Source organism: Sapajus apella, unplaced genomic scaffold (genome assembly GCF_009761245.1).
Source record: "Sapajus apella isolate SASKATOON/1434 unplaced genomic scaffold, GSC_monkey_1.0 scaffold36, whole genome shotgun sequence".
In the NCBI taxonomy this organism is placed as follows: Eukaryota; Metazoa; Chordata; class Mammalia; order Primates; family Cebidae; genus Sapajus; species Sapajus apella.
Window position 1 is genome coordinate 23,966,717 of NW_022436976.1, and position 24,370 is coordinate 23,991,086.

Here is a 24,370-nt window from a genome sequence, read left to right on the forward strand (position 1 = left end):
TCCATGATTCTCTACTTCCCCTCAGCCCCTGTGTTTAATTAATCAAGTTTGACTCAACCTGCAAAACATCAAGAATCTGCTCACTTTTCTTTGCTTCCAATACCAACACTTCATTCAAGCCACATTAGGGCCTCACTTGGGCTTTTGCCTTTTAGCATATTACTTTTACCTTCCTACCAACCCATTCCCTACCTAGCAGCTGTGGGAGATGAGAATATGCCACTCTAAAAAGGAAGGATCGTTGAGCTGAAGGCAATTAGGTAGAAGCAGATGCAGGAAAACTCTCTGCTCTCCCTCTATTTGTCTAAAAGCAGGACAACATAGACATATATAAAAGACATCTCCCTCCATGTGTACCAGGGAGAACAAAGGTTAACCCCTGAAGACAACACGGAACTCTTATCCCCTGGAGACGGTACCAGGAGAATCCACATGAACAAGCCATACCAACTAGCCTTTATCTGCCAGTTGCTTACAGTCCCTCAAATTGCCATCCCTAGAAACAAAGTCTTCTTCCTTTGCCTTGTCACTTCTCTAAACATTTATCATTTTGTTGAAGATGCTATTTAAGCTAGAATTTAAACCCACCTCATTGAGAACTACTCATTCCCTGGGTGTTTGCCATGTATATTAGAAATACATCTGTCATTAAACTTCCGTTTTTCTCTTGTTAATCTATCTTTTGTTACAAGGCTCCATTCCAACTAAGAACCTATGAGGTTTGAAGAAAAAAGTTATTTTTCTTCCCCTAAATAGCCAGATGGATCCTTTAAAACTATGTATGAGGTCATGTCACTCCCCTGTTTAAATCCTTCCAGTGGCTTCCACTGCATATAGAATGAAACCCAAACTTCTAACTCTGACTTACATAGTCTTTCTCTCCCTCTTGTCTCATACTCACTGCTCTCCCAGCTCCCAATATGCTTCCAGCCATATTCCTCAAACACACCCCAGCTTATTCTCACCTGAGAGCTATTTCTATCCGCTGAGCAGGGAAGACTCCTCCCTCTTATATTTGAGTGTCTGGCTTTTTCTTTTAATTTTTATTTTCTTTAAATTTCGCCTTGCCCAAGTGTAACCGAGTACTACCATTTTTCTAAGAGATAATTATTTTTTTTCTCTCTCCTTTTCTCATTCCCCCAGTTCCCCACTTCCTACTTAGTGCTTTAGAAATGTAAATATATGGTCATGTCTGTAATCCCAGTACTTTGGGAAGCCCAAGCGGGCAGATCACCTGAGGTCAGGAGTTCAAGACCAGCCTGGCCAACATGGTGAAACCTCTTCTCTACTAAAAATGCAAAAATTAACTGGGTGCAGTGGCTGGCACCTGTAATCCCAGCTACTTGGGAGACTGAGGCAGGAGAATGGCTTGACACCTGGGAGGAAGAGGTTGCAGTGAGCCACGATCACGCCACTGCACTCCAGCCTGGGTTGCAGAGTGAGACTCTATCTCAAAAAGAAATGCAAATATAGCCTTTTACCTCCCCTTCACCAGACACTTCCTATAGAGCAAATTCATCTAACTGTGTGCTTGGGAGAGATCCAGAAAGAAACCCTCACCCACCAGAAGGTTGCCTGGAGAGATAACAGCTGATTCTATGGGCTTCCACCGCTCGACCAGGAGACTGCCTCAAGAGATATGAAACTCTCTTCCACCTGGGGAGAATCTGACCTAGTCCTTCACAAGAAGGCACGAGCAGTTACCAGCTTGACTGCCAGGTAGCTAAGGCACTGGAGCCAGTTCGTGGCCCTCCCCCTTGCTCATTACCTCCCCTGCCTTTTAAAAGTGCCAGCTTTCTGCTCCAAAATTGAAGCAGTTACCCTTAAAGCAGGAAGCCTGTATTCCTTCCCCAAAGCTAGCTTTGGAATAAACCACCTTCTTTATACTAGACCCCTTCTTGCTAACTGGACTCTGCAAGCAGTAGGTGACTAACCTGTATTTTGGCTACACAAGTGGCCTTCTCTAAAACTAAGCAAAGTAGTCACATTCCCCACTTTATTCTCTCCAAGGCACTGACCACTATATGAGAATTCTCTTGGTTTATTTATTTCTTAATTTGTATCTTTCTCTCTTCAACCATGAGAAAGATAACAAATTGGTAGGAAGTCTTATCTGTTTTATTTACACCTAGATCTCTAATGTCCAAAAGAGTGCTTAACAAATAATACAGGCCAGGCGTGGTGGCTCACGCCTGTAATCCAAGCACTTTGGAGGCCAAGGCGGGTGGATCACCTGAGGCTGGGAGTTCAAGACCAGCCTGACCAACATGGTGAAACCCTGTCTTAAAAAAAAAAAAAAAAAGAATTAGAGATATTTGCCGGGCGCGGTGGCTCAAGCCTGTAATCCCAGCACTGTGGGAGGCCGAGGCGGGTGGATCACGAGGTCAAGAGATCGAGACCATCCTGGTCAACACGGTGAAACCCCGTCTCTACTAAAAATGCAAAAAATTAGCTGGGCATGGTGGCGCGTGCCTGTAATCCCAGCGACTCAGGAGGCTGGGGCAGGAGAATTGCCTGAACCCGGGAGGCAGAGGTTGCGGTGAGCCGAGATCGCGCCATTGCACTCCAGCCTGGGTAACAAGAGCGAAACTCCTTCTCAAAGAAAAAAAAAAAAATAATAATAATAATAATAATACGCACCCATTGAATGCTTGCTTTTTTTCCCCGCTCCAAACAGATTTATTGAATATAGCAAAATTCTATATACAAAGCGACCTGGACCTGCTGCTTTAAAACATGATCCTTTCTTACTACTATCTTGATAGATCAGTCCATAGTGTTAAAAAGCAATTCACTCTTAAATAAAAGTGCCCATTGCACATTAAATGAATGGCCTAACTACTGGAATTTAGTAGTTTTGTAAGATGATAATTAGCATAGGTAGGATCGAGTTCCTATGACAAGCTGCTGAAGGACAGATAGGAGACATCGAGGCCATTTTGTGTACTGCCACTGTGATGCCATCAGCTACCGGATCATAATGTTTCCATTAGCTGATTCTGAACACACCACAGCCATGTCAGTGGGATCAGAGGTTGGCTTAGCTGCTTGCTGGGCTAGAACAGATATCACTCCAGCATGCTCATCTGACAGGGTCCCATGGCAACCCAGATTAAGTCCTTGTGAATGTGTGCACAGGACTCCAACAATGGAGTGACTCTTCACTGTGTCTTCCAAGCGCTGCTCCGGGGTCACCTCCATCCCACCCACCATCCACCCTGGCCCAGAACCCTGAAAACTTGTTGAAAGAATAAAAATCATGTGTCTTGCACAATCAAATTTTTATTAAAAGGGACACTATATATAGCTATTTATGTTGACTATAGAAGCAAAGGAAAATGTATGAAAAGATACTGAATAGTGAACATTAACTTCCTTAGGGAGTTAGTGAAAGAAAAATAGAGATTTCTTTGAAAAACCTGCACTATTTAATTAGTAATAATAAGTGTATATTTCTTTTTGGAGTTGAAAAATAATTCAATAAATATAAAATGAGAAGAGAAGGAATATCCTCTTAGCTGGGGAGACAAACTGATGACACAATTCTACATCTACTCCAGAAGCCGACCGATGTTACGGCAATCTTGTTCTGCTAGCACTTTCTCTATTAACAGATGAAAGTCATGGTTTAAAGACACCTGTGATTATAGGTATTAAAGTATTTCAAAGCCATAAAGAAAGGGGTAAATTCAGTCATAATCAAAGAGAATTTTCTTATAAATTCTGAAACGCCCAATTAGGACAAAATTATATATTTAGAGCAGTCCGAAGAAGGTAATATACATATGGTTAAGTTCTACCATATTTACTAAAAAATTACTTTATAATCAATACTTCAAATACTTTCTATTTTGGGCAGGGAAATTTTCCAAGAGTTTGGAATACCAAATACTGAAGAACAAAAATGTCAGATTTGGGGAAAATGCTCATAACAAATCCAGCTAATTCACTAAGAGCTAATTGGAAACAACCTTACCTCAATAGAAGATGGAGAACCTGATGGCACTGGAAAAGGCGTCACGGCCATTTGATTGACTGCGTCCTCATTTCTGCGAAATGTTAAAATTGGCAGAATCAGTACACAGTAAATGCTAAGTTCCTGGCTCAAATTATAAATACTTCATCAGTTCTCAGTTGAAAATGCACACACAGCATCATAGAATTCAATATATATATATATATATATATATATATATATATATATAAAACTTCCATATATATAGCTTCCAAGCATGCACAGCTACTATGCACAAAAAAAGATGTATTACTCAAGAGATACTAAGATGCAATTATTTGTAACAAAGAGTGATGATGCTAGGAGTTACTCAAATCCCACTTAGTAAGTCAGGTGCTGCAGAGGATAGGTTTGGAAAGGCTTTGACTCTTTCAGCTTTGACTCTTTGAGCAAGCACTGTGAAGTATAAATTTTCCAAATGGGCATGTGCAACCTTTAGGCCCCATTAATGTCTGGCACGTTTTGTTCTTTGAACTGGAAAGGATCCCAGCCTCCTCACTTGGCTTCTAACTTTGTTTTGCCAAATGAAGGATGATGGGTGTCTACAATAGGCCTGCAAGGTGGAGTGTGAGGAGGGGTGATGGATGGGGAGGGCAGAGCTCCAGACAGACAATCCTTTGTGGTTAGGTGAATTCTCCTCCTCCTCATCCCAATGGAGTAGAGTAGATGATAGCTGAAATCTCATCACCAGGGTGACAGGCATACAACTCCTACAATACTGGTTCTGATTATTTGGACCCGTTTCCACCACATTAGTAGCAAATGGTTGGCAGTGGTCTGCGGGAGATAATGACTATCCTTTATAGTCATTATACCCATTATGATGCGCAACCAACATAATTATCTCAAGATTTATGTCAAGTTTGATTTTATGTTTCACAATATAAACCAAAAGAAGCTCACAAAAAAACACTTCCTGCTGATATGTAAAGTTCTTAGACTGTTCACAGATTTCTCTCCATACTACACCCATGGATATAGAAGAGCTGCTGGCTGACTCGGGAGGGCATTCAAAATCCAACCCCATTGTTTTATTTTCCACCAACTGGATTACAAGTCCATTCCTTTCTTGGTGATTTAATCATGTCACTGCCTTTACTTTTTCCTTTCTTTTCTTTTTTTAAAATTTGAACAAGAATTTATTTCTTAAAATTTATTTAAAGGATTAGAGCTGATATGTAATAGAATATTTAAGATAACATTTGGAGTTACGTCGACGTAAAAATGACAGCTGCGGTTAGAATTAGCACATGCAATTCACTGCAAAGGTAAAAATACATACTATACTCTAAACAAGCCTTCCAAACAGCAAGTGAACATGAAAGGGCTGCACTTAGAAGAAAATGGGACGTAGTGAGGATATAAAAGAGACATGCCCAATGCTAATCCCTGCATTGTCCTACTAACAATTTGCACATTTATTTTTAGAGTATATTCAATAAACATATACATTGAGACTAGAGAATTTTCAAATATCTACCTTTAAAATATCCCTTTGTTTCTGACACATCACGTTATGGTATTAATGTAACAGCATTTGAAACCTGTAATTTTTATTCAGACAAAGCTTGTGTTCAAGAGATAAAAGAACATCATTCAGACAAAGCTTGTGTTCAAGGGATAAAAAAAATCACTATCAGCCTTAAATGCATCTCATCACAATCCATCAACTTTAATGAAATGGGTAATGAAGTTAAACTAACCAGTTTGTAGAAACTATTGACTGAGGAAAACACCCTTAAAAATTTAGAAACAACTTTGGGAGGCCCAGAAAGGCAGAGCACGAGGTCAAGAGATCGAGACCATCCTGGCCAACATGGTGAAATCCCATCTCTACTAAAAATACAAAAATTAGCTGAGCATGGTGGCGTGCACCTATAGTCTGAACTAATAGGGAGGCTGAGGCAGGAGAATCATTTGAATTCCGGAGACGGAGGTTGCAGCGAGCCAAGATTGAGCCACTGCACTCCAGCCTGGCGAAGAGCGAGCCCTCATCTCAAAAAAAAAAAAAAACAAAAAAAAAAACAAAAAAACAAACAAACAATATGTAGGAACAAATGAATAAAAGAAGAGCTCACCCTGAGCTCCCACCTTTTAATTTTTAATGCAATGCAGACCACTGCCATGAAATATCATGCTAATGCACATACTAGCAGTGTATATGATAGAAAAAACAGATTAATGCAACAGCTAATACACTTGGCTCTGTAAAGTTTTGTTTTGATGTCATCTGTCTGAATTCTGTTTATGAAGTCTGAAAAGGTACTGCTGCCAAGGGCCAGACCAAGGAAGAATTAGGCATAAGCTTGCTAGTTCATACTTTCTTTGAAATCTGTGACAATGTCCAATTTTAGGCTAACCCTAAAACACTTGCCATTTTATGATTCCATTTCTTTTAATTTACAGAAAAGTACAAACATTTTTTTTTTAGAAATTAACCTTATCTGAGCAATATAATCAACAATACCTATAATAGACAGCTATCCCAGTAAATTTTTTTGAACAATTAAACTTTTGTCTTATGTAGCTTATAACTTTGATATTTTACTCATCTCAACAAAATAAAACTTTATTGAAACAAAAGTGTATGGTTTAGAAATATGCTCTTAACAGCAACTGAGCAAAATTAGAGAGAATGATGTGGACTATAACAGAATGAAGGAAGATCTCTCCTGCTTGATTTACTTGGTCAATATATGCCAGTAAACAGAAATGTTTTAGGGAATTCAATGCCATTATTCTACCTCTACATTTACATGGCATGGTTTTAACTAGTTAAGTGGGTAGAAAAAAAGACATCTTGAATAATTGTCTGATTTCTGTTTCTCAAACTAGATGCTCTACTTTATGAGCTTTAATAAATGTTTTGTAAGTATACTTCACTAATCTTTAACTTCACAATAAGAGGGAAGGTCATTGGATGACTTCATACGGTAAAATCCCTTATCAAGGAATAAGGGTGAAATTAAATGAACAATTAGGTAGATAAGAGATATGAACATAGAACATATGAATGCAGTTTGATTTTTTTCCCTGCTGCTACTCAGATGTTAAATATGTTCCCAAGTGCTGATTGATCCATACAAAAAAGAATAGGATTAAAATTTTAGGATTTAATGGTACAAAGAGTAAAGTTTTATAGCTTTCTAATAATTATTCAGTATTATCCCTTTGAGAGATGAGGGTAGGATACCACAGATATCAGTAACTGACAAGTTATAATATCAACATATGTAACATTCGGATCCCTTTTTTAGCCCTAAAGGGAGCAACCGCAGTTGCAGAAGCAGTGATAACTAGTTTTGTCTACAAAAGGTTTTCTGATGTGCTAGTGTTACTTTAAATAACACTTTTAGACACTAAAGATTTAAAATAATAAAGCTACTAACTTTATTAGACTAGTTTTTACATAAATAAACCACATTTGGTTTTTTGTCTACCTAAAATACAATTTACATGCATCAAAACATAAATTATTCTAAGACATGCTCAGGAATGTAATTTTGAATATAAAACAAGTTTTATGATTTCTTTTCTCCTTAGGGCAGAAGATGTACATTACATATTCGTGCTCTAATATCTATTCATTTCCAGAGTAAATTTTTGCACAGTAATCATATATCTATCTAATATGTATAAAGTGCCCTTGGGGATGGGGGTATTCACTCACAGTATCAATGTTTTATACATGCTTCAACATGCAAATCTGTTTATATCATGGCCTCCAATCATCCTCCATTCTCATTCCCTTAGATCATGAGTTCACACTGTATAACTGACCCTGAAATGTAAACTTCACACTACAATATTCTTGATGACACTCTTCGTTATGAGAAAAGTTGCAGCTAAACATTACAATCATGTGACTTACTTTGAGAAAATGAAAAACGTAATAGGTATAAATTTCCTGACACATATACCAAGACAAATCCAGCCCAGCCTTTGATGATCAATGTAAATGGTGGTGATGTCATTATCTTATTGTGTGAATTTAGGTCTCTTTGTCCCTACCTTGACTTCTCTGTGCCTGATTTTTTCATCTACTTTGAATTTGTCATTCTATTAACCTACTTTTACCCTAAAGTGGGAAACCGGATATATCAGAATAAAGCATCTACTTTGTTTCATAAAGAAGGTCATATATGTGAAAGAACTCTGAAAGGATCAGGCATTATATAAATGCAAGAATATAAAAGAAACAGGAAGTCTAATGTAAATAATATTCTGAGAGTAAAATGCATAATTAGATTCCAATTGTAAATGTATACCAAGTTTTCTTAGCTTTCTTTTCTTCAATGACCTCTAGAAACCATTCTAAGCCTGCCTGGTTTCTATAACTTAAATATAACAGAAAAATCTGATTCCTCTGAGTTCACTTGACAGTAGTAGTCAACTTGCTAATTTCCTCTTATTTTCTTAGCCCCAATTTTCAGCCTCTGCCTCCATGTCACATGTGGTGGTTGGGGAAAAGCATAAGCACACTAGTGGCTTTAGCACTAAACTTGACGCCTGGCTCACTTCTCCCCTGAAGAAAAAAGGTTTAAAAAATTTCTAAATCACAATGTGGAACTAGGTTCCACTCTACCTCAGAACTGCAAATATTAAAATATCATCTCTTTATTAAGTATCTCTATAATAAGATCTCTTATTTTAATGGTACAAAGCATAAAGTTTTATAGTTCTCTAATAATTGTTAAGATCAATTGTTAAGATCAACTGCTAAGATCAATATGTACATTTTTTGGGGTTCTGTTTTGTTTTGGTAAATATTGCCCAAGTCCTCTTAGTTTGCTTCAAACATTTACTAAAAATAAGAAATTTTTCATCTTTGCCTACTTAAAAATTTTAAAAAATTCTTTTGCTGTACAGAAACTCTTAAGTTTAATTAGATCCCATTTGTCTATTTTGGCTTTTGTTGCCATTGCTTTTGGTGTTTTAGTCATGAAGTCCTTGCCTATGCCTATGTCCTGAATGGTATTGCCTAGGTTTTCTTCTAGGGTTTTCATGGTGTTAGGTCTTCTGTTTAAAACTTTAATCCATTTGGAGTTAATTTTAGTGTAAGGTGTAAGGAAGGGGTCCAGTTTCTGCTTTCTGCACATGGCTAGCCAATTTTCCCGACACCATTTACTGAACAGGGAATCCTTTCCCCGTTGCCTGTTTTTGTCAGTTTTGTCAAAGATCAGATGGTTGTAGATGTGTGGCGTTGCTTCCAGGACCTCTGTTCTGTTTCATTGGTCTATATTTCTGTTTTGGTACCAGTACCATGCTGTTTTGATTATTGTAGCCTTATAGTATGATTTGAAGTCTGGTAGCATGAACCGGCAACCAACAGAATGGGAAAAAATTTTTGCAATCTACCCATCTGACAAAGGGCTGCTATCCAGAACAGTTTAGTTCTTCTACAAAGAACTAAAGCAGATTTACAAGAAAAAAACACACAACCCCATCAAAAAGTGGGCAAAGGATACGAAGAGACACTTTTCAAAAGACGACATTTATGGGGCCAACAAACATATGAAAAAATGCTCATCATCATTGGTCATTAGAGAAATGCAAATCAAAACCACATTGAGATACCATCTCACACCAGTAAGAATGGCGTTCATTAAAAAATCTGGAGATAACAGATGCTGAAAAGGATGTAGAGAAAAAGGAACACTTTTACACTGTTGGTAGGAGTGTAAATTAGTTCAACCTTTGTGGAAGACAGCATGACGATTCCTCAAGGATTTAGAAACAGAAATTCCATTTGACCCAGCAATCCCACTACTGGGTACATACCCAAAGGATTATTAATCATTCTACTATAAAGACACATGCACACGTATGTTCATTGCAGTGCTGTTTACAATAGCAAAGATCTGGAACCAACCCAAATGCCCATCAATGATAGACTGGACAAAGAAAATGTGGCACATATATACCATGGAATACTGTGCAGCCACAAAAAACGATGAGTTCGTGTCTTTGTAGGGACATGGATGAATCTGGAAACCATCATTCTCAGCAGACTGACACAAGAACAGAAAACCAAACACCACATGATCTCACTCATAGGCAGGCGTTGAACGATAAGAATATGTGGGCATAGGGAGGGGAACAGCACACACTGGAGTAGGTTGGGGGTGGGGGGATAGGGGAGGGACAGTGGGGGATGGGGAGGCTGGGGAGGGAAAACACTGGGAGAAATGCCTGATGTAGCCAATGGGGGGACAGAGACTGTAAACCACCATGGCATATGTATACCTATGCAACAATCCTGTGGGATGTGCACATGTACCTCAGAGCTTAATCCCAGCACTTTGGGAGGCCGAGGCGGGTGGATCACAAGGTCAAGAGATCGAGACCATCCTGGCCAGCATGGTGAAACCCCGTCTCTACTAAAAACACAAAACATTAGCTGGGCATGGTGGCACATGCCTGTAATCCCAGCTACTCAGGAGATTGAGGCAGGAGAATTGCCTGAACCCAGGAGGTGGAGGTTGCGGTGAGCCAAGATTGCGCCATTGCACTCCAGCCCAGGTAACAAGAGCGAAACTCCGTCTCAAAAATAAATAAATAAATAAAAAAGTAAAAATAAAAATAAATTACTCAAAACAAAATTTAAGTTGAAGATATATACTGTAGAAAGTGCTTCATACCCAGTTCTCTGAAGTCTTAACAAGAAAGGTCAATGACGCTCATACATATAAACATTAACAGTTTAAGCCTTTAAAAATGACAATTTTTTAAATGCTTCAGATAGTTTGGGGATTCCCTAGCTCTTAACATGGCACTCTGTCGAGTTTGTAAAACTGATCTTCAAAGACGTTGTCAATAATAAGCAAGGTTTTGAAAACCAGTGGATTACTGATCATTGATGAATAAAACATGAGTATTTTTAATCTGCCAAGTCAAAGCTCTAGAATTCCTTTTCTCCAGTAATAACTGGCAGCACCGCTATCAACGGAAGGGACCTAAGGAATATTATGTACATTGATATACGCGAGGCTACTTCTCATTTTTTTGTCAGATTACAAAAGTTGGGCTCATATGGTTATGGCCTATGAACCTGTTTTTAAGTTATTTTAGCTGAAGTAGACGGTCTAGACCTTGCTCCTCTAATCTTTTATATTAACTGTCCCTAAGCCACTTTGATGACTATTCTAATCAAAATTAATACAGCTGTCCTCACTAAGCTTATTATTTAAATATCTTGTCTTCTTTGTAGCAAAACAAAAGGTTTTACTTTATAAATTTCAGATAAGCTTTCTGTTTTTCAGCGCAAACATCCTGAAACAGCACAAAATCATTCAGTTAGTCTGAAGATAAAGTGAGTATGTGGTGCTTCAAGTAGAACCCCAGGTATTCTGGAATGGAAATAGCTCATGTGAGAGTTCAGTTCATTTTTGTCCTTAAGGGTAAATGATCATCTTCAGAGAGTAGAGACTTTTTAAAATCGGAGTTCACAGATAAAATAATTTTAGCTTTACTTTATAGGTACTGCTGAAGTGTAACAGGAACTGGTAGTCCTTCACTGAGGCATGCGGCCGCCTTGCCGTACAGCCTGTGCTGAGTAACTTTTAGCCATTCCGTCACCTATCACAGGCTGCATCCTGACTGTTTCAAATCTTTCTACTTGTCCCTCAGTACCTGGACCAAAAGAATTTGGGGCAGAAACTTCCTAAAACACTTTCTCTTGTCCAGATCCCCCGGATTGTAAAATATCATCTGAAATCTGTTGTTTAAATCTAAGAGAATCTTCCTCATTGACTGATGAAACTTGCTTTGACCTTTCAAAATGTGAACTGTCTGGACTGGATTCATGCTGCCTGCAGTTCTGTCTGAAGTACTGCTGCCTGGGCAAAATGCCATCACCACCATCTATATGATCTACTACTTGTAGATCTTCTGGCTGCTCCTCTGGATCTAGCAAGGGCTGGGTGGACTCATATCTTGAGAAGACCTTGACTGATGGAACTTGGTGTCTGCAGCCACTGTGTACCACAGTAGAATACTGGACAGTGCTTCAAGTGTTTTGTGAAGATTCATTTTCATCACTGGTAGAAATGCTTGGCCTAGAAAAGGACATGCATGATGACCCTCCAATACCACTGTTGTGTCCTTCGGTATTAATTTTTTCCCTTTTCAACAGGTCCAATGATTTTAGATCTTCCAGAAAAGGCTTTTTGTCATTCACTTCTATTTCCACAACACTTACATCAGTGAAATTGCCATCTGAATACATTTGATCTTTTGAATTAAAATTGTCCTTGGAGGAATGTGAGGTAACCCCTGGGCAATATGACTCTTTGAAGGGTCTGGAACATTAGGCCAGACGTGTTTTTTAATCAGTCTCCCTTATTAAAGTGGAACAACACTCCCAGAAGAGTTGTCACTACGAATGCTGAACAAACAGACATGACTATGGCTTCAACTTCTCCTTGAGCAAACTTTGGTTTAGTAAAAGTGAATTCTGGACCATCCTTCCCACCTTCATCTGTGTATGCTGCCATTCGTACCAGGTACAATGTGTCACTACTCAAAGAGGACAATGTATGTTCTGTGTGGGAAGAATCCACATTCATAGCAGTTTCATTTCCAATGATGGTTCTACAAAATATAGTATACTTTCTGATAAATCCATTCTGAACATCAATAGGAAGTTGGTCCCACTCTAAGACAGCTTCATTTTCCCCTACCTTTTTTGTGTAAACCGTAGGTCCTTGGGAAGGTGGAGCTTGTTTAAGGTATGCCTTTATGGATTCAGGGCTTCCTGGTCCATCAGCATAACTGGAGTCACTGTTATCAAATAGCTTTTGCCCTCTGCTAAGTTCCCTCTTAAGTACTATGCACAGTAGCATCTTCTTGTTGCCAGTCTGCAACATGGGGTGATTTATCTGATAACACACACCCCTCAAGTACCTGTTTCTTTACAGATTGCCCTAGAGTAGTGCATTCTACCCAAAGCATGCTATCTTTGGGGAATGCTTTAAGATCCATTACAGGGTGAGTAGCTTAAAAGTCACAGATCACTGCCTTTTCTTGAAATGCCTTTCTCTCTCTTTTTTTTTTTTTTCCTTCCCCCTTCCCTTTTTTCCTCCTTTTTTCATTTTTTTTTTTTTTTTTTTTTTTTTTTTTAAGATGGAGTCTCACTGTCACCCAGGCTGGATCCAATGGCACAATCTCAGCTCACTGTAGCCTCCACTTCCTGAGTTCAAGCGATTCTCCTGTCGCAGCCTCCAGAGTAGCTGGAATTACAGGTATGAGCCACCACACCTGGCTAATTTTTGTGTTCTTTATTTAATTTATTCCCCACCGGTCCTTCCCCTCCAGTGTGAGTTCAATTACCCCTAACTAGGCGAATTATTCCCTTCCCTTAAATTCAAAGACTAGTCTATATATGGATGTCTTCCAAATTCACATATTTAGCCTATATCTTTTGAGCTTAGAACCTGCATACCCAATTCTTACTTTATATCTCCACTAGATGTCTTACAAGCATATCAAATAAAATAGAGCTTTTCATCCCACTCAATCACCATACAGTTCCACAGCCAATTCTCTCCACCTGAATAAATGTCAACAATATCTGTCCAGTTGTTCAACCAGGAACCAGAGGTTATTCTTGAAAATTCTCTTCCCTCATCTGTACTTCCAACCAGCATGTCTCATTGATTTTATCTTCGAAACATATCTTGGACCTTTCATCCGATCCTATTTCTATAAGCCATCATCATTTCTCGCCTGCATTAGTGTAAAAGCAACCCAGTTACATCCTCTCTCTAACCCATTCTTCATCCAGCAAAGTTAAGATCCTAACACATAAAGCTGATCATATTTCTAACCCCTTCTTATGGCTTCTTAAGGCACTTAGGATCAAGTGCAAAGTCAATAAAGAGGTTCTGAGGGTCCAGCCCCCACATCTGGCCCCCTCTAGTGCTTTTCCCCCTTGCTCACTATGCCCCAGTCCAGCTGCACAGGCTGTTTTTGTTTTTTTTTTTTGAGACAGTCTCACCCTGTTGCCCAGGCTGGATAGTGCAGTGGTGCTATCTTGGTTCACTGCAACCTCTCATTCCTGGGTTTAAGCAATTCTTTTGCCTCAGCTTCCCCAAGTACCTGGGACTCCAGGTGCATGCCACCATACCTGACTAATTTTTGTATTTTTAGTAGAGACGGGATTTCACTCTGTTGGCCAGGCTGGTCTTGAACTCCTGACCTCGGGTGATCCACCATCCCCGGCCCAGCTGCACAGGCTTGCTTTCCGCTTCTCAGCTGAACAGAGATCTACCCACCTCAGGGTCTTCCCTTACTCTATTCTCTTCTTCTCTACTTGACAAATCCTTTGGCTGATTTACTCTTATCTCTCTTCTATAGCTCATCATAAACGTCATTTCCTAGAACAAGCCTTCCAGGACCTTCTTAATATACTCATAGCACCCTAGACAATGATTGCTGTTATAGGTCTGTTTCTTTCATATTTTACCTAACTGATTTGTGTGAACATTTGCTCCAAATCTGAATTTCTCTCTAGATGGTAAGCACTCTGAGGACAGGACTCATGTCCATCCTACTTCCTATTACACTATCTAACACAGTGCCCGGCAAGTGTTTGTGCTTAACATAGTTATTGAAATAACAACGAATGAATGGTTGGGTGGGCTGGGTTGGGATGTAATGACAATTCTCCTCCATAAGGGGACAGAAATGTAGGAGTCTCGGTTCCAGCCCTGCCACTAACTAACAGAGGGGTTTTGGGGAAACCACTTCTCAGAGCCTCAGTTTCTAGATCCCTTAAGTAAGTAGCTTAGCTGTAAGAATCCTAAATTGGTTAAATTCTTTGTGGAATGAGGCACAGCATAAATAAAGATATGAAGTCTAGGTGCCATTTCAAGCTCCATACTTCTTGGATTCTTAGACTATCTAGGCATGAACCAAACCAAAGCAAATGGGAGAAAAACTACACCTATGAAGTGACATAGCGTATCAAATACGTGTCTATTTTTTCTGACTGCATTACAGATGCCTTGAGCAGACACTAATATGTATAGAGATGGCTTAGCTATTGTTTTTCAGGGAGTATGGTCCATTCCTCAGCAGTTTGCTCACATATAGAAAAAGTAATCCATCACTCGTGGGTAAAGAACATTTTCCCAGTGGTAATTCCGTTTCCCATTCAGTTTCTCCCATGAAGCAACACACTAAAGCTCAGCTCAGCTTAGGGCCGAAAGCCAACAGGCCACGTCTGCTCTAGATCTGTAACTCACAGCGCAGAGTATACTTGGCAGTAATTAAATAGATGACTTTTCATATCTCTTTCAAAGGTTACCAGCATTAAAAATATGGCCGTACATGAATTCTTATTGAGAGATCATGATGAACTGAACCAAATTAGCTCAAATTGGTCAAGTTATCTCTTCACAATTTAATGATTTTTTTCTTCACAAATTAGTATGACTTTCGTGGCCTTTAAAGTCCATATTAAATTTTTTTAACCTTACATAATAGACAATCGACAATTACTCTCACTGAAAAGAAGAAAGCTGCCTATAAGAAGTTACAGTTCATAATCCTTTATAATCCACTTAATAGTAAAATGGTCACGTCCCTCAGCATCAAGTCATGGAGAGCTGCCATAGCTGCAGTTTTAAAAAGTAGGAAGAGGGGAACGAGAGGAGAGAAGGCATTTATACTTCAGATAAGCAGTGGGGCCTGAATGATATCTGGAGAAATCTGGAGATATTTTGAGCCTTCATATCCTATGATTCTCATAAGAAATGAAATCTGTTTGCTTTATAATTAAACTTTTATTTTTATTTTTATTTTTTTTGAGACAGAGTCTCTCTCACCCAGACTGGAGTGTAGTGGTGCGATCTTGGCTCACTGCAGCCTCCACCTCCCAGATTCAAGCGATTCTTGTGTCTCAGCCACCCAAGCAGCTGGGACTACAGGCATGTGCCACTATGCGTGGCTAATTTTGGTATTTTTAGTAGAGATGGAGTATTGCCCTGTTGGCCAGACAGGCCTTGAAATCCTGGTCTCAAGTGATCTGCCTACCTTGGCCTCCCAAAGTGCTGGGATTACAGGTGTGAGCCACCAACCTGGCCGAAACTTTCCTTTCCATATAATTAACCTAAGTTTCTTAGGCCCCAGTGCCTCAAAGAGAACACAGGAATTGTAATTATTTGTAGGTGTGTTTATAATTATCTTTAAGAGCTGCTGGGAGAGAAATAATGGACTTCTCCCATGGATAAGAGTGAGACCCATTTTTCAGAGCACAGAATATGGCATGTGTGTTCTCATTGCTGTACTTGCCACACTCTGTTAAAATTACTTGTGCTGGTTTTTCTCCCACTCTGAGCACAAGGATGAGATCTTATTCCTTTGTATCCCCAGCTTGTAGTGTGGTACCTGGCTGGGAGTAGGTGTACTATGATGTAAATGTCTGTTGAACAAAAATGATCTTAATAAGGCAGAAAAAATAAACCAGAATTACCTAAGTCGCCCCATGCTTTCTGAGCTGTTTCCATGAGTTAGTGAGACCATGCTGCCTGTAGTCAGCCAGCTATCAGTATTTACTACACGTAAGGGTCATTTCTTGGGGTGTCCACCCAGCTCACAGTGATTCCTTGGATGGGCCATAATGTCAACATTAGGTAACACTAATAGCCTTGCCTTCAACCAGATCAGATAAAGGGGCAGACACCTGCCTCAGTTTGGACCAAGTAACTTCTCTCTCCCAGGTGTTTAAAATTTAGAAGAGACATATAAAGATCAGGAGTGCCATGTCAAGACTACCAATGGAAATGCTCAATGATAAACAGGGGTCCAGAACTCCCTTCTGCTGACATCTCTAGAGCTGCCCTGGTTCCTCTGGAGAGTCAGCTGTATGGATCTTTTATTAAGAGTCCATGAGGCATTCCTGTACTCTTACAATACATTCTCCTTTTACTTTAAGCTTGCTTTGATTGGCTGAAACTTGACTATATAGCTTTGATTTTATTTTGAATATATATATTTCTTTATTTAACAAATATTTATACTAGGTACACAAAAATGGATAAAAGACGATTCTTGCCTTTGATATTAGCAACTAGTGAGGAATGCAGCTAAATAAACAACTACAATTGTGGCATTACCACCTGATAAGGTTAGGCTGTGTCCCCACCCAAAATCTCACCTTGAATTGTAATCCCCATAATCCCCAGGTGTCAGAGACCAGGTGGAGGTAACTGAATCATGGGGGCAGTTTCCCCTATGCTTTTCTTGTGATAGTGAGTGGGTTCTCAAGAGCTCTGATGGTTTTCTAAGTGTGTGGTAGTTCCTCCTGCATTCATTCTCCTTCCTACTGCCTTTGCTTAGGCAGTTGGTGAAGAAGGTGCTTTGCTTCCTCTGTCACCATGACTGTAAGTTTCTTGAGACCTCTCCAGTCACGCTGAACTGTGAGTCAGTTAAATCTCTTTCCTTTATAAATTACCCAGTCTCGGTATTTTCATAGCAGTGTGAGAACGGATACACTATCCAAGGGATCTCAATTTAGTTTTTCTCGAAAAGCATGCTAAGAATACCTCTAATTCAGTTTCTCGTTTGTAGAATATATTTATATTTGTGGCAAACACACATTCTGGATCCTGATTTGAATTCTGTTTTGTTATAAAAACGAAACTCATACTGGTAAAAATCATGTAACTTGTGTTAGACAAAATGTTAAGAAGTCTCCCAAGATTCCTGCCCTCTGGTTTACAGACAAATTTCACTTCCATAATTAGGCTATATAATTCACAGCTGACTGACAGATAAACAGAGATGATGAGTTTGGGCCTGACCTAATCATACAAGCCCTTTAAATCTGGAGATTTCACTTAGAACCTCAGTATCCTGAATCCTTAAATTAGGAGGTTGATGAATTCTAAACTGATTAAATTCTTTGTGGAATGCCTAGAGGTCACAGACAGGAAGTCAGAGAGTGGAAGCACCATTGTTCACTTCAGGATGGAGGAGGCTTCTTGACAAGGAATGTGGGGGAACTCTAGTAGCTGAGAGCAGCCACCATCTGAAAAACAGCAAGAAAATACAGACTCGGCGGGTGTGGTGGCTCACACCTGTAATCCCAGCACTTTGGAAGACTGAGACAGGCGGATCACAAGGTCAAGAGATAGAGACCATCCTGGTCAACATGGTGAAACCTCGTCTCTACTAAAAATACAAAAATTAGCGGGACATGGTGGTGTGCGCCTGTAGTCCCATTTACTTGGGAGACTGAGGCAGGCGAATCACTTAAACCCGGGAGGTGGATGTTGCAGTAAGCCAAAATCACCCATTGCACTCCAGCCTGGCGACAGAGCGAGACTGTCTCAAAAAAAAAGAAAAGAAAATAGAGACTTTGACAAGAATGAGCCTGGAAGTGACTTTTTCCCCAAAGCCTCCAGGCAAGAACTCAGCCTGGCCAATGCCTTGACTTCAGCTTGGTGGTACCCTGAGCAGAGAGCTGAGCCATGCCTCTCCATGCCGGCATTCTGACCTACACAACTGGGAGCCAATAAACGGGTGTTGTTTTCTGCCATTCAATTTGGGTAATTTGTTACACAGAAAAAAAAAAAAAAACTAATACATGACACAAATTTTGATTTGGAAAATATGGTCACCAGAAATATAATCAGAAACATACCATCTGAGTGCTTACCAGGTACCACCATTCAAAGCGCTTTACATACATTCACTCATTTAACCTTTGTAACAAGTCTTTGTGGTAGTTGGAATTTTTTTTTTTTTTTTCATTTTCTCTTGGTTTTAGAAAAAGGTTAAGCAACCTGACCAAAGTGGCACAGCTTATAAATCACAAAGCTAATAAATAGCAAAGCTGAGGTTCAAAACCAGGGGTCTGGTTTCAGAGCCTACCCTTAACTACGGTACCACAGTGCTTCCCATTTTCATAGCCTCCAGAGCCGCACGTCTCCTCTCATCTGTGCAAGATCCCTAGTTGGGTCTAGGCCATTACATCTTAGGCTATTACTTTTTAAATTATTTAATAAATTTCCTCAGTGTAAAAATACACGCAAGGTTCTAAGTCTGCTCACTCTATCAACTGCAGCCTCTCTACATTCCATACGTAGGTTCTGGGCGTTATATCTATTGACATATTACCCATCCCTTATAGAGATATAATGACTACTAAATGCTTTAAAATTTCATTTTGCGTGATGGGGCAGGTAGAGTGGTGAATATTACAGTGGAGTGTAATTCCCTCAGTACTATTCTGGGAAAGTTATTAGGGCTGTTTGTAAATCCTCTAGCTTCAACTTGTCTTCCTCTTTAAAGGTGAGCCAGTTCCTGATTAGCTGCATTTCCTTTTTCTGCATTGGTGATCATGGAAGCATATGCTGAGATAGAACCTCTGCTGCCTGGGTATGCGAATGACCACGGTGAACAGAGGGCTCCTTGCTGAGCCCTGATGAGTATGTAACATAGAAAGAAATAAACCTTTGTTTATTTCTTTGCTGTCTTAAGCCATGAGTTTTGGGTCTGTTTGTTATTGAATCATAACTGTGTCTACCCTGAATCTAACATGCCCTATATAAATTTATTCTATAATAATTTTTTTTTTTCTTGAGACAGAGTTTCACTCTTGTTGCCCAGGCTGGAGTGTAATGACATGATCATGGCTCACTGCAACCTCTGCCTCCCGGGTTAAAGTGATTCTCCTGTTTCAGCCTCCCAAGTGGCTGGGATTACAGGCACATGCCACCACACCTGGCTTATTTTATTTTATTTTTTGTATTTTTAGCAGAGGTGGGGTTTCATCATATTGGTCATGCTGGTCTTGAACTCCTGACCTAAGGTGATCTGCTTGCCTCAGTCTCCCAAAGTGCTGAGATTACAGGCATGAGCCACTATGCTCTGCCTATAATTACTTTTTAAAAAGCCATGGCTATATCTTATTCATAGTAACTAAAAACTGGAAACAACTTAAATGTCCACCTACAGGAGAATGGATCATCAAATTTTTGTATAATCATAGAATGGAGTATTACTCTATGATTAAAGGAACAAACTTTTGATAAACACAACATGGATAAATTTCAAAAACGTTATATTAATGAAAGAAATCAGACACAAAAGAATAAATGCTGTTTGATTCTATTTACATTAAGAACAGTTGAAACTAACCTATAGTGACAGGAAATCAGGAAGCAGGTGGCTCTTGGGGGAAGGAGAGATTGCCTGTAAAGGGACACCAGCAATCTTTTGGAGGTGAGTAATAGTCTATATTTTTGTTTTGTGTGGAGGTTACACAGGTGTATGCAATTATCAAAACTCAACAGACTTAAGACAAAATCTATTGCACTGAGTTCTATTACACCCTAACTAAAAAATAAATCCATGATAACGTATAGTACAAGTCAACTATGTTACCTTGGAAATGAATATAAGCAAAGGCACAGACAGGTTAAAACAAAGGTACGGATTCTATCACTGATAAAAGTAAGATACAAACAACTGAAAACCCTGGTTTCTCAACCTTTCCAATTGGGATAATGTCTAATATTAATAGAATTGTTAGGAGACAATGTAAATGTCAAAGCACTGAAGCACACTCACAGAAGTAAATATTGAATCTTTTATGGCTTTGTGATGTTAAATCTCACATGCTTAAACCTCCAGGTGCTAGGTCCTTGGCTACTATTAATTCATTCAGCCATCAACCAAAAAATTCAAAACATCACTGAGTCAAATGGTTTTACTCTAAAGGCTTTCTTCTTCTTTTTTCTTCTAATCTCAAAGCTCCCATCCTAATTCATGTCCTTTTTATGTTGCCTGGACTATGACAACAGTATCCCACTTGTTTTCTTGTTCTGCTTTCTCTGAATCTGAATCCACCCATATTGCTCCCTTTCAACTGTGAAATCTACTCCCTGGAACCAAGTTTGAAAATAACCCAGTATCAGTGAGTTCGCTCTATGGATGTTTGTTTGGCCTGATGCATACTAACTTATTTGCATGTCTTTGTAGTTGCTGGAGAACTTCTTACTTAACTGTATGGCTTGATATAACATATGACATACAGGAGGTGCTCAGTAAATCCTTGAATTTGCTGATGCCATTTGGACTCAGTTCTTTCCTATGTAAGTCTACCTAGCTATTATTAAATATTAACTAACTCTCACTGTACCCACTTCAACAGCAATCACTTGCTCTTTTGAAATTCTAAACTGCTTATGTGGCTTGTCTCAGCAACTTCATTCTATTCTTCTAAGAGTATTTCACTGTATTTTTGGATGCACATATATGTCATATATAGGGATTTGTTGATATAGCATCATATATTTATTCTTTATCCCTCAAAGGTGTAACCATAATTCAAACTGTAATAAGGGATTTCATTAACGTATTATTTGATAGCCCTTGACTAATTCCTTAGGATAAATACGGGATATTCTAATATAAACTTGAAAAGAACAATGTAAATTGTTGCCAAAAGAAAAATTAGTGGTCATGAGGAGAACATACTCATGCTTCAGGGAAACACAAGCCCATGGTGACAATTTATGAACGACAAAAAATAAAAGAAGACATCTAATGTAATGGGCAGTGTGTGCATGTTTGTAGAATGTCATAACTTTAACAGGATATGACATATTCTTAAGAAGCATTTCTACCTCTTCTAAAAGCAAGAAAGTGTGTTTCATCTTAAAATTCATAGGGAATTTTAAGGGACCTGAAGTAGCCAAAACAATCTTGAAACAGAAAAACAAAGTTAGAGGTCTTACCCTTCCTTGATGTCCAAACTTACTGCAAAGCTACAGTAATCAAAACAGTGTGGTATTGGTATAAAGATAGACATATTAACCCATGGAATAGGACAGACAGCCAAGAAACAAACCCTTGTATATGTGTGTGTGTATGTATGTAGGTAGGTATTTTGAGACAGGGTCTCTCTCCGTCACCCATGCTGGAGTGCAGTGGCACGATCATAGCTCATTGTAGACTTGAAGCCTCAAACTCCCAGGCTCAAGTGAACCTCCCATCTCAGCCTTCTGAGTGGCTGGGTCTACAGATGCAAGCCACCATTTCTTGCTAACTTTTTTTTTTTTTAAAACACAGTCTCCTTCTGTTGCCTAGGCAGCAGTGTGGGTGACATGATCATGGCTCATTGCAGCCTTGACACTCTGTGCCCAAGCAATCCTCACACCTCAGATTTCCAAGTAGCTGAGACCATAGGTGTGTGCCACCACATCGGGCTAATTTTCTTTTGGAATTTTAGTAGAGATGAAGTCTCGCTGCTATGTTGCCCAGGCTGGTATTGAATTCCTGAGCTCAGGAAATCCTCCCACCTCAGCCTCCCAAAGTGATGGAATGACAGGCATGAGTGATTTTCAACCAGAACATCAAGACCATTCAATGGGGGAATGGATGATCTTTTCAACAAATGGTGCTGGAAAAACTGGATATCTAAGTGTAAAAGAATGAAGTCTTTTGGGTGAAGGTTATATAGATGGGGTGCAATTGTAGTACTAACTACTCAAAAGGCTGAGGTGAGAGGATGGCTTTGAGCCCAGGAATAGGAGTCTAAATTGCGCTATGATCATGTCTGTGATGAGCCACTACACTTCAGCCTGAGTAACATAGAGAGATCCTCAACTCTAAGAGGGGGGAAAAAAAATGAAGTAATAGCCTTCCTTTACACCATATATGAAAATTGACCCAAAATGAATCAAGGACCTAATATAAGAGCTAAAGCTATTAAACTCTTAGGTGAAAACATAGAGGAAATGCTTTGAGATACTGGATTTGACAATAATTTCTTGCATACAATACCAAAAGCAGACAGCAACAACAAAAACAGATAAATTGGACATCAAAATAAAAAAAAAACCTTGTGTATATCAAAATACACAATCAACAGAGTGAAAAGGCAACTTATAAAATGGGAGAAAATATTTGCAAATCTTATATCTGACAAGTGGTTAATATCTAGAATATGTAAAGACTCCTATAACTCAACAACAACAGCAAAACAAACAACCTCATTTTCAAAAATGGACAAGGGACCTGAATAGACATTTCTATAAAGAAAACACACAAAAAGCCAACAAACACATGAAAAGATGCTCAATATTACTAATCCATCAGGGAAGTGCAAATCATGCACATCAAAATCACAATGAGATACCACCTCACACTCATTAGGATGGATACTATATATATGTGTGTATATATATATATATATATATATATAGGAATGTTAGCAAGGATATAAAGAAATTAGAACTTGTGTACATTGTTGGTAGGGATGTAAAATGGTATGGCTACTATGGAAAACAGTATGGTGATTCCTCAGAAAATTAGAAATAAAATAACTGTATGACCCAGCAATTCCATTTGTGTGGTATATATTCAAAAGAATTGAAAGTAGGGTCTGGAAGAGACATTTGTATATCCATGTTCATAGCAGCATTATTTACAGTTGCCAAAAGGTGGCAGCAACCCAAATTCCCATCAATGGTGCATGGATAAACAAACATGGCACATATATAAAATGGAACATTATTCAGTCTTAACAAGGTAAGAAATTCTTGCGCATACTATGACATGAATCACCATTGAAAATATATGCTAAGTGAAATATACCAGTCACAGAAGGGCAAATACTGTATGACTGCACTTATGTGAGGTACCTAGGGCAGTCAGATTCAGAGGCAGACAGCAGAATGGTGGCTGCCAGGGGCTAAGGGGAGGGAAGAATGGGGACTTATTGTTTAATGTATACAGAGCTTCAGTTTAGGAAGATGAAATAATTCTGGAGATGGATGGTGATGATGGTTGTCCAACAATGTGAATGTACTTAATGTCACTGAACTGTACACTTAAAATGGTTAAGATGGGGGTCGGGCACAGTGGCTCATGCCTGTAATCCTAGCACTTTGGGAAGCCGAGGCGGGTGGATCATGAGGTCAGGAGTTCAAAACTAGCCTGACTAACATGATGAAACTCTGTCTCTACTAAAAATACAAAAATTAGCCGGGTGTGGTGGCATGCACCTGTAATCCCAGCTACTGAGGAGGCTGAGGTAGGAGAATCACTTGAATCCAGGAAGGCGGAGGCTGCAGTGAGCTGAGATCGTGCCACTGCACTCCAGCCTAGGCAACAGAATAAGACTCTTTCTCAAAAAAAAGGTTAAGATGGTACATTTTGTGTTATATGTTATACTCAGTTGCTTTCACCTTTTGGCTACAGTAAATAATGTTGCTATGAACACGGATATAGAAATGTCTCTTCCAGACCCAGCTTTCAATTCTTTTGCATATATACCCCACAAGTATAAGTGCTGGGTCTCATGGTCAAATTTTGTGTTATGTGTCTTCCATCGAAATTAAG

The 24,370-nt window shown here is 39.2% G+C and overlaps 1 protein-coding gene and 1 pseudogene across 15 annotated transcripts in view; both read right to left on the reverse strand.

Annotated features, from left to right (window-relative positions):
• Positions 1-24,370, reverse strand: part of PATJ (PATJ crumbs cell polarity complex component) — a 395,978-nt gene that overhangs the window by 113,683 nt on the left and 257,925 nt on the right. For all 15 annotated transcript variants that reach the window (XM_032296822.1, XM_032296813.1, XM_032296821.1 and 12 more), the window contains one exon: positions 3,977-4,049. In XM_032296822.1, coding sequence (XP_032152713.1) covers positions 3,977-4,049 — 73 coding nt within the window. The remainder of the gene's footprint in view (positions 1-3,976; positions 4,050-24,370) is intronic.
• LOC116563945 lies at positions 10,600-13,111 on the reverse strand (annotated as a pseudogene).